The following is a 10,788-nucleotide window of genomic DNA, read 5'->3' as shown; positions in this document are numbered from 1 at the left end:
TGAGTCTTTGCCTTCTGTGGGTAGTTCTTCCTTCTGCCACCAAGTGTCCCATGACTTCCCCCCCGGCGGAGTTGGGGAGGTGTTGCTGAGTAGCCTGAGACTTGGTTTCCCTACTCATTTTGGGGAAGGAGGCCCTTGAGATGAGGTTCTGAGATAAGAGGTTGGCATCCACTCATGATGTCCTGGTTGGTTCAGATCCTGCTTGTGTCTGAATCCTGTTGTTCACAGGTTTTGTTGGTAAACATCTGGCAGCTTCCTGGGCTCGCATGGCATAATCAATATGTTCTCTGCGGTTTTGCTGTAGCCCAGTTAGTGGTCTAAAGGTGGAAAGATCATCTGTGTTTCCTGCAGCTCCACAATGATTGTTGAGGAGCCCAGTGGGGAGGGGTCTCTGGGTACGAGGAGCTGCCCCGTGTCTGTCTCAAGTTTGCACAGGGTTGTCTGGGGAGGATGTGGCCTAAAGTCGTTTCTCAAGGACCTGAGACTTTCAGGGGGGGGGGTGGATTGGGGAGGGGTCCTCACCCTACCTGTGGACACAGCTATGACAGGTGTCCAGCCTTGTGGTTCCATGTTGCAGAAGAGAACTTGAGAGAAACCCAGGAGTCCTGGTGTGGTCCGGGAGGAATGGGACCCTCCTTCCTCTGTCACCTCTGCTGGGTTTGCTGGGGGGCATCAGCTATCCTCTTAGGACTTGAGTCGAGGGCCTGACACTGTCATAGTGGGAAAGAACTGGCATGGAGCGAGCGGTGATGGGGGAGCCGGAGGCCAGGCCGGGCGGCCCTTCAGTGGGGCCGCTGTCCGGGCAGCTGGAGCTGGCTGACCGCTACCTTGCCTGCTTCACTTTTCTTTGCTGCTAAGGGTCCTCAGAGGTCTGGAGTCCGATGGCTGTGATATCCCCAGGGGTTCAAAGCACAGCTTCAAGGGCTGCCATGGGTCAGGCCCTGAAACCATTTGAATCATGGTCCAGCCCAAGGTGAGTGCCAGGCTCACAGGCTGTGCCCCAGGTGGCCACAGTACTGCACACTATGCCTCCATCCACATCCTAACGGATGCCTGGTCTCTGGGGCGCTCAGGTGGCGGGGCTCCTCCAGGAACAGAGATGAACTTGCTAAGGGGGATGGGATGCCAGTTCTTTTTATGGTGCCTCCTTCAATATGACCCTTTGCAATGACTGTCTTTACTTCCCTAGAAGCTGGATTGCAAGCCCCTGCCTTTGGTTGTGAGGATGAAGAACACGTCTTTCCACAGGATGGTAAAGCAGCGTGGATCGGGGCCATCCCGCTCCAGGGAACCAGTGTACTCTGAGAGCCGAACTCGAGAAAGGAGACACTGGGTCACAATAGCAGGAGTTTGGAGAGGGTCACAGTCCTAGAGGAAGTCCCTGTACTATGGCAGGAACTTTTAGTGGATTTGGATTTCCTTTTCTTCACTTCTCTCCCTTATCTTGCAAGAGTCTCATTAAAACAAAGTTCCGGACTTGAGTGTGAAATGCTCCTCCCACAGGGACAGCCGGAGGCTGACACTTCACCCAGACAGGCGGGAAGGGAGAGTGGGGGGCCATCGAGCCCCACCTTTTGCTCAACAGGAAACATCCTCTTGACCCTCAAACATTCTCCCAAACTGAGCCCCTCGTGTTTCCACAGGTAAAGAGCAGCTCTGTGGACTTCAGGGTGGGGAGAGGGTAAGTTACTCTGGTGTTGGAAACGTGCCTTGAAAAACAAACGGGGCCTCTATTCTCCCAGTGTGACAGTGTGGCTGGCCTTGGACGCTTGATGGGCTCATCCTTATTCAGCAGCACAGAGTGCGCCTCTACTCCAGGGACCTCAGGGAGGTGGTTGCCTTTTCAAAGAAACTCTGCTCCTGCCTCATTAACACAAGCAAGTGTCACATCCTGGAGTGTATAAACTGCCGATCCTCAGGAGCCCCTGGGCCCTTCTGTCCAGACAAGACCCCTGTCACCAGCCAGCCAAACCCTCTATGGCAGAACCACGTGGTCCTTCCTCCTTGGGTATTAATTGCTACGGCAAGGGAAGGGCTCAGTCTCTCATCTTAGAACAATGCCTTTGAGGATGCTACTGAGCCAGTTGCTCTTCCAACAAGACTCCACCCGCTCATCTCTTTGAAGCTGGACCAGATGTTAAAGGTTATGTGCAGAGTAATTTATAACCTCTTTGAGAAGGTCCAGCCTGACAAGTTGGGACTGAGATGGGGAGGAAAAAGGATGGAGAAAAGGAAGAAGAAACCTCTGTTCAGGCCAGCTGCCAGGCAGCAGCTCCAACAGGTAGCCAGAGATGCCCCTTGGAAGGCCAGTATGAAGGAGGTGTCGAGACACCGCCAAGCCCGTGAGCCCCGGCAGGGGACCAGACCTCACGTTCTTCTCCAGCAGCCAAGAGCTGGAGAGTGGGGTACTGGTTACTCTGACTCCAGCTCTGCTCTGCCCAGCCCTCCCAAGGTACCTGGTATGGGCATAGCCAAGCGTGCCACTCACTAGGCTGGGTAGGCAGCCCCCAAATCTCCAAGGACCCCCGTGTGGCTCCTGCAAATGCAAACCCCAGCACTCAATCAAGTCTCAACAGCATTGTATTAAAATGATTTTTTTTTTCCAAAAAAGGTGCAAGTTATTGGATTGAACAATAAGGCTGTGCGCCCTGGGCAGCTGGGATCTGACTGCTGGCCCAGCGGTGCCCTGCTTCTGGGCCCCAAGGCATGAGGGAGAGCCCCAAAGCCTCCAGGCAGGAGGGGGAGGAAGGACGCAGCACACCACCATTCGGAGCAGCCAGAAGCCGGGAGAGGTGGGAGAAGCAGGTGGCACGGGGGCTTCCTTTCCAGTGGGATGTCACTCCATCTCTGCATTAACCGAACACGGTGTTGTGCTGTTGGGTCACCCGGATGAACGTCGCTCTCCTGCTGAGCTCTTTGAGTTTGGCGGCCCCCACGTAGGTGCAGGTCGACCTCAGTCCCCCAAGAATATCCAGAATAGTGTTTTCCACACCCCCTTTGTAAGGCACTTCCACCGTCTTGCCTTCAGAGGCTCTGGAAGAGAAAGGAGACGTTTCTTTTTCCTGGAAAGCCCATGCAGAACTGTTCCCAGCTGCAGCACTTTCAGCAGCCCTCCCCGCCCCCCACTGCATCACTGCCAAGCAGACCAGGATGGCACTGCCAGGGGGATGCAGCCCTCCCCCACAAGGGCACCAGGAAGAAGTCTTGGTTGACATCACTTGGCACTGCAGACTCCCCGGTTCCACCTGGCGATGTTCTCAGCAGCCTGCACTCTGCCCCACAGAAACCAACACCACCTCTCCATATGCACCAGCTTCCAAATGACCAAGTGCCCACATGCCCACGGGGGAAAGACCTGGCGGGTTACCTCTTGGAACAGCCTCCTGCACCAACCCAGGGCTTTGCTCTACCAAGCACCAACTCTATGGTTGGACAGCCAGGAAGAGGAGATGGAGACGGACAAGGCAGGCCCTCCTAGGTCACATGGAAAGCCCCACCCATGCCAGAGCCCAGCCTGACAGCCCGTCTCCAGGGCAGCCAGCCACCAGCTCAGCTCCCTGTGCTCTTACAAGTCAGCACACCTACTGCCAGGGCACAGCGGGTCCCAGCTAAGAACCAGCCTAGTGAGGTGGCTTCAGAGCTTTGGCCCCCACAGCTGACGTTTTCAGAGGAGTATTCAGAAGCAAGTCTGGCAAGTGGCACCAGCAGTGAGCAACACCTAACTGTCCCAGAACCCTTGTCCCTGCCTTCCTGAGGTCACCACCTAACTCAGCTTGATTTCACAAGTCAGAATGGTGACAACAGTCCACCACCCTTGCAGGGGCATCTTGAGAAGGAAGTCTCACTCCTTCTCTGGCCCTCCTCTGAGGCCAGGCAGATTCTAACCTGCATTCTAGAACTTTCCATGGTGGTTATTATGGAAGAAATATTCTCCCTGGAGAAACAGCATGTCTTGATCAGAAACTTGTTATGCAGAATTTCCAAAGGATATTTGATTATTGGCCGAACGTGCCAGACTCTCCTGGGGTGACACCCAGCTACCGAAACCATGGGCTGGATGAAGGGCGGGCCTAGGGACTGGCCTAGGTCACCAAACCAGGAAACCAGAGTCACCCATGCCACAGCTCCAGTCTGATAGCCCACGTGATCTAGGAGGGTGGTTCAGGTCTCAGCAATCCCGTCCCTGCAGTGATTGCCCCTGTCTTCAGACACTTCCCGGACCTTTCAGAATTGGCTGGAAATTATTCAGATTCTCGTTCCTGCCTCTATACTAACTGGTAATGTCACATTTTACAAGTCATTCATGGTTGATGCTGGGGTCTGCTCATCTATAAAATGAAGGTGCCCTGCCTCCTGGGGACAGTGTGAGGATGGGATGGTTAATAACTGGGAAAGAACAGCAAAGCGTCCATTAACAGCAGTGCTATAATCAAATACGACATCAAAGTCAGAATCACTCCGTGACAAGATTGTGGTCCCCAGACTGCAAAGGGACGGAGGCAGGTTCAACTACAGAACTCAGGCTTCCTGTGGGGTAAGATTTAATTCCTTCAGCACCTTCTTTCTTGTCAAAGATTTCACTCTTCTTCCTGGTGTTTCTGTGATGTGTGCTCCCTGCTGAAATTCCAAGCGGAGGTTTTTCTCCTGGCTCCTGGGCTTGCACATAGCCAATGCTAGCCTTCCCTATCCACGGCGTATGGCGTGTCTGGGGCCCCAAAACAGCTGCAACTGCTCAGCCACACGGCTGCACTTCATGTGGGCAAAGGGCAGACACCGCACAGGCCTAGGCTGGTGGCCACAGCTGCTGGTTGAGCAGTAAGCTTCTTGGCTGCAGGGCCAGGTTCACACTGAGACCCAACTGTGCCACCTCCTCCCCCAGCTCCCATGAGAAGCTAGGGGCCCCTGTTCCTCCTCTTGGCCCACCTGCCTTCCCCTACTAACAGAGTCCCCAGCCCCGTAAGAGGAAAATGCTTGGGAGGAGGAGATTGAAGTCAGTCCACCAGAACCCTACAAAGAACAGAACTCTGGTAGAACAGGCCCCAGAACCTGGAGGAGTTCCGCAGTTCCACCTCTAGTTGGGCGGAACCTTACAGGACGCATCTGAATCTCCTGCCCACCACATGGGCCGCAGGGAACGAAGCCTGGGCTTCCTGGAGAAAGGCCGTCCGCCTGTTCGCAGCTGATGCCTCCCCAGGCCTCGAGACCACTGGCCCGTCACTTGTCACTGGCTCTGGCTGGGTCAGGTGGGAGGGTGAGGCAGTCTATTGGGCAGTTGGGGTCTTAACGCACAGTTAAGAAGGAAGCGAGATGAAAGGCCAGGGGGCCTTGGGGGTCCTGGGTTTAAAAATATCAGCAGACAAGAGCAAGCTGGCTGCCTGGTGACACAGCCAAAGGGCCTGTGCCCGCCCAAGAGCTGCTGAGTGTGGTGGCATTCTTCAGGTGCGGCCTGGCCCCCACCCGTCTCCCCGGCAGCCAGAGATCTGCCAGCCCCATTCCTGCAGCCTCAACCGGTCTCGGCAGCGATGGCCGCGAGCAGCACAGTGAAGGCACTGTTGGAAAGCCAAGGCAGCCTCCCCTCCAGGCTGCTCCCTGCTCACCCTTGCCCCCCAAAATCCAGCCTGGCCTCAGGTGCTTCTGTTCTGCACTGCAAATGCCAGCTGGATAGGAGTTGGGGCTCTGTAAAAAAATAAATGCTAGAGGTGCCTTCTAGGCCCTGCCCAGAGTCCCCCCACACAGATCTGCTGGCCAGGAGGCGAGGCAGGAGGCCTGGCCAGAGGCGCCAGGGCTGGACCCACCTGTATTCGGCGACGCCCCCCGCGTGCTTCTTCATGGCCGTCTCGGAACTCATCCCGTAGAAGAGCTTGAGTTTCTGCCCGTTCCTCTCGATCACTTCCCCTGCACACTCGGTGTGGCCAGAGAACATCCCTCCCAGCATGACAAAATCTGCTCCAGCTCCTACACGCAGAGGTGGGGAAGAAAGGGGGGGGGGTCAGAGAGGGTGAACTCTGCAAAGAGCCGGCTGCCCCCTAGCACTGGCCACATGCTCACCAAGCGCTCTGCCACTGAGCTACGGCCCCAGCCCTGACTCTAGAGAGGTCCAAGTTCCTCCCCAGTGCACCTTCTCCCCACCTCCCCTGCTGCCCTGCGGGGGCACAGACACTGGGAGAAACAAACGGAGCCTGCAGAAGGTTTGTAGCCAATGTACTGGAACATGACTGATGGTTATTAATGACTGACACCTTCCAAACAGAGAAGGTGTTCTCTTAGATGCAAATAGACATCAAGAATCATGCACCATCTTAGAAAGCATGTCATCTAATCTCAATAAGGTAACTCCTCTACAATGACCCCAACAGGCACCTGGTGTCCTGAAGTTTTCTGTGCTTAGAGATGGGGAGCGGCCCTCAAAGCAGATTGTACCTCTCCACTGAAGACTGGGCATAGAGGAGAGAAACCCCCTGCATGAGTCCGTAAAACTCTACCTGTCCCTCTATTGGATGAGCATTAGCCTTCGAGTTGATAATATGCCACATGCGTCACCAAATGACATGAAATTTCCGGGGCAGCCACAGAGGAGACGGAGCTATTGAGGTTGGCTCTGTTTACCCCAGTGTGTGGCACAGGGGAGACACAAAATGACTAGCTATCAAGAAAATACAAGTTAGAATGAACCACATGGAAGATATAAAAATAGTTCCATTCCTCATCCTGTTCCTGGGTGACTATGCAAAGGACCCTTCATTAAATGTTCAGTGCCAGGGCTTGACAGTGTCCCCCGAAAGTTCATGTGTTGGCAACAAGCTCCAATTTCATCTGTTGAGGTATTCAGAGGTGGGACCTTTAGGGAGGGCATTAGGATTACATGAGGTCATGAGGGTGGGTCCCCTTTATGATATCTATGGCTTTACAAGAAGAGAGGCCTGAGCTAGCAGCTTACTTGCTCTCACCATGTGATGTCCCTTGCTATTACCAAGAAGGTGCTCCCTGTAAAGCAAGAAGCACATTCTTGGACATCCAGGCCTCCGGAACCATGAGCCAAATAAACTCCTATCCTTATAAACTACTCAGCCTTGGGTATTTTGTTACAGTAACAGGAAATGGACTAAAATAGTAAACTGTACAACTTCTCCTGGGAGTAAGTCCTACTGAGGTTCGCATTGAGAACAGGACACGACAACAGCAGGGTACAGATGTATTAAATAAGAAGAAGGAAGCAAAACCCTCAGCAGGAGAAAAGAAAGCAAGCCTGAAAAGTGGCCCTGCCATCTTCCATCGAGTCATTTAAGAGGACCCTGGAGGGTGCATGGTTTCAGTCCCACTTGGCATTATTACAGAATGGCCTGCTCTCAGGGCTGGCCCTAGGCCTGGCACTCAGCCAGCAAGACACACATGGTCTACACAGCAGGTGGTTGTGCAGATCTCCCCAGGGCCCCAACCCCAAGGCCGGCTCCCCAGTCCTGCCAGGATTTCAACAGGACAGAGGGTAACGGGTATGGCCAGACCTCGTGATGGCTTCACCCCAGGAGTCTACGGAAGGAACACAGCAGACCCACTTGAAGCCCTGCTCGAAGCAGGCCCCAGTTATTTTCTAAACCCTGATAGCTTTTCCCACCCAGCATGTTCCCAGCGAGGCCCTGGAGTTCCACGGGCTACACAGTTTCTGCACAGGCAGCCACGCTCCTGGAAGGAAGGGGGAGGGAAAGACATGGGAAGGAACTGAGCAGAGGGCGAGGCGAAGGGCTGGGGCTGGTATCTACAAGGCACCTTTGTGACCAACAGTCACCTCGAGGTCTGTGCAGCTCGGGCTCTGCAGAGAGCACATGGCGGGCTGCGAAGGGAGCCCGAGATGGAACGCCCATCGGTACTAAGAATGTCCTTGGCTGGTGATCCTTACAGCAAGGCCTGGGGGCCATAGTCGGTGAAGGGCCCAGTCTGCCCTGCCCTGGTCATTCACCTCGGGGCCATATGCCGGCTGCTGGAGGAGGTCGGGGCTCTATATAGTCCTCCTGCAGCTGAGAGCTGTGATGAGAAAGGGACTAAGTTCTACTTTTGTGACATTCTTTGGGTTGCTACAAAATTGCTATGAAGACCACAAACCCTGCTTTGTTGTCACAAGCTAGTAGGGTTTTTGTTTAAAAAACAAAACAGAGCCAGGTGCCGTGGGGCACACCTGTAATCCCAGCTGCTTGGGAGGCGGAAGCAGGAGGACTGCAAGTTCAACCCAGCCTCAGCAACTTAGTGAGGCCCTGAACAACTCAGACTCCGTCTCTAAAAAAGGTTGGAGATGTGGCTCAGTGGTTAAACATCCTGGGTTCAATCCCAGGTAGCCCAAAAAACAAATTCCTAAGACCTTTCCTGATTTACACACACACACATATATTTTGGGGGGGCTGTCATCAGAAAGGAGTGGCCGTGTGGGAGCCCTGCTTCTGCCTCCTGCTGGTACCCACAGCTCCCACTTGAGTTGGAGCCACCCCTCTGTGCAGTCAGCTCTGACTTCTGAATGCATTTGGCACAGATTAAGTAGTCAGCATCAGCACAGGGCTCCGCGGCCCTGTTTCACTGCCTTTCAGGGTGCTCAACCTCTTAGAGCTTTCTCAGGAAAAACCCAGGACACAGCCAGAGCCCTGCAGCATCATCCCTTCAATTGCAATGGACACTGCTGCCCCCTAGCGGGGAGCAGACGCTTTGGCCTCCAGGGAGAAGGTGCACTTGGGACTGTCCCTTCCCAGGGAGTTCAGGTGGAGTGAAGAGAGCACGCCTGGGGCTTGGAGTGTGGTCAGTGGTAGAGCGCGTGCCTGACGTGGGTTCCATCCTCAGCGCCACAGAAAAGAAAAAGAGCCCAGGTTCCCAGAGTATTCTCAATCAAGAGCCCAAGGCGTCACTCACTCCTGGCTTGCAGAACGTCACTGCAGATGCATTTCCTGAGCACCTGGCTTCCTCTGCCACAGACCAGAACCAGACCCGGGCCAGGACTTAGGCCAACTGGGAAAGGAACGCAGGGAGCGGAAACACTGGCAGGCACAGAACTTCCCCTCGGCCTCCTCATCCCAGTTCCCCCCTGCCGCACGGAGCACCTCCCTCCTCCCCACCAGGCCATCCTTACCAAAGGCTTTGGCGACGTCTCCTGGACAGGTGCAGCCTCCGTCCTTCACAGAGGAAAGAACAGGAGAGGACATGAGTATCAGTGGGAGCTGGCCCCTCCCCGGGATGATGAGGAGCTCACACCCCCGGGCTCAGCCAGGCACCTGGACCAACAACTCAAACTGTTGCTTTCTGGCCTAGCTGACTCCCCAAAAAATCACATCTCCCATTCCCCCAGCTGCCAAATACCCATGCGTTCCCCCCCCCCAGGCTCAGGTGCCCCTGGCTAGCCCTTTAGGTAGCACCCCAGCCACCCCTTCAGCCCCCATCACTGTCCGTCAGGAGCCACTGTTCTCTCCGTGCCTGGTGTGAGGCGAGATTTACTTAGTTCAAGGACTGCATTATTTTAAGAGCTATGGAAAGAACATGGAGTTAGTTCCTTTATCTCGGCAGCCACCTCATGCCTCTCATGTCCTTCCGGTACCAATCCCAGTTACCTGAAAATTCAACATCCACTCTCCACACCCACTCTGCCCGAACAGAGCACAGGTGTGGGGCTGGTTAGTCCCAGAGGGACACGGTTACCTTGGGCTCTGGGGGTTGTCTCCAGCCCAACCACATGGTACAAAATCCCCAGCATGCAGCAGAGCTCACTGTGTTTCCTTACAAACAAAGAAGACCCCAAAGGCCCAGGCTGCTGCCTGCTCCTCCCGGTGTGGCCTGGGTGAGTCTGGGGAGGAGAAGGGGGACAGCAGTACCCTGGAGCGGCAGCCAGCCAGGCAGGAGGGGAGAAACAGCACACCAGTGACACAGTCCAAAGTCAGGGTGGGCTAGGAGAAACACCGAGGCCCCTGAGGGGCCACCTGCTCCCAAGAACACAGAGCACAGGCCACTTGGTGCTGCCCTGGGTGACAATCTGCAGGAGTGTGGCACCAGGATCAATGAAGAACTGGGATGGACCACTTTGCAAGGAGCATCTGGCTCTGAGGACACAGGCCTCGGGGACTCTGGCTCTGCTATGGCTTATTAGGCCTGCCACTCAGAGAGCTGGAGTGCGACTCCATGTGTCACTGCCCCACAGTCCTGACCTGATGGGAGGGAGGTGTGAGGGTGCCACCAACTCTTCCCTCAACTCTTTTCCCTGTGTAGCCTCCCTGACCCCAGAGGGCCACAGGGCACAGAGGCACCACCAGTTCAGAGGCAGTCTCTGCACTCAAGGTGTCCGGCCCCAGCCCTCCCTGGGAGGCAGGGGCTGTGGTTCCAGACACCTGTCACCGCTTCCAGGGCCACAGGCACAACCTTAACCTGCCTGCCATTCATCCGTCAGTTCACTTTCTAGAGCTTTCTCAAAACCAGCTCTGCCCCACCTGGTTTCAAACCATAGCCTCAAATGAACAAAATAAACTCATGCTCCCATTAGAATAGGTCTCGGAAATTCTGACTCGGAAACAGGGTATCTCTTGGGGCTCCTGAAAACCCCCAGCTGTGGTCAGTGATGAGGCCTGATGCAGATGTCCTGCATTACTGGGAGCATAAAAACCAGCCCCTCTTCCCAGGATGAGCCAAGAAGACTACAGTCAACTCGGCTGCATACTGTGCCACAGAGAGGAAACCGGTTATGGCGTCACCTGCCCCCATTATGTGTATGCGTCTATAAGATGCCCCCAAATGAGCCAGTCTGCAGTTAATCACATGCAATCCATC

At 55.0% G+C, this 10,788-nt stretch overlaps 1 protein-coding gene across 3 annotated transcripts in view; it reads right to left on the bottom strand.

Annotated features, from left to right (window-relative positions):
- Positions 1-2,562: 2,562 nt before the first annotated feature.
- Positions 2,563-10,788, bottom strand: part of Gmpr (guanosine monophosphate reductase) — a 38,219-nt gene continuing 29,993 nt past the window's right edge. Inside the window, exons 7-11 of one of the 3 annotated variants that reach the window (XM_027948204.3) lie at positions 9,107-9,149; positions 8,890-8,985; positions 5,796-5,955; positions 5,598-5,676; positions 2,944-3,033 (exon numbers count right to left, since the gene is read on the bottom strand). In XM_027948204.3, the coding sequence (XP_027804005.3) occupies positions 5,625-5,676; positions 5,796-5,955; positions 8,890-8,985; positions 9,107-9,149 (351 nt within the window). In that variant the 3' untranslated portion in view covers positions 2,944-3,033; positions 5,598-5,624. Of the gene's footprint in view, positions 3,034-5,597; positions 5,677-5,795; positions 5,956-8,889; positions 8,986-9,106; positions 9,150-10,788 lie in introns of all 3 variants that reach the window. The other 2 variants (XM_027948202.3, XM_027948203.3) reach the window with 2 other exon arrangements.

The sequence above is a fragment of the Marmota flaviventris genome, chromosome 6 (assembly GCF_047511675.1).
Source record: "Marmota flaviventris isolate mMarFla1 chromosome 6, mMarFla1.hap1, whole genome shotgun sequence".
NCBI lineage: Eukaryota > Metazoa > Chordata > Mammalia > Rodentia > Sciuridae > Marmota > Marmota flaviventris.
Note: the sequence above shows the minus strand (reverse complement) of the source record. Positions and strands in the feature narration are given on the sequence as shown.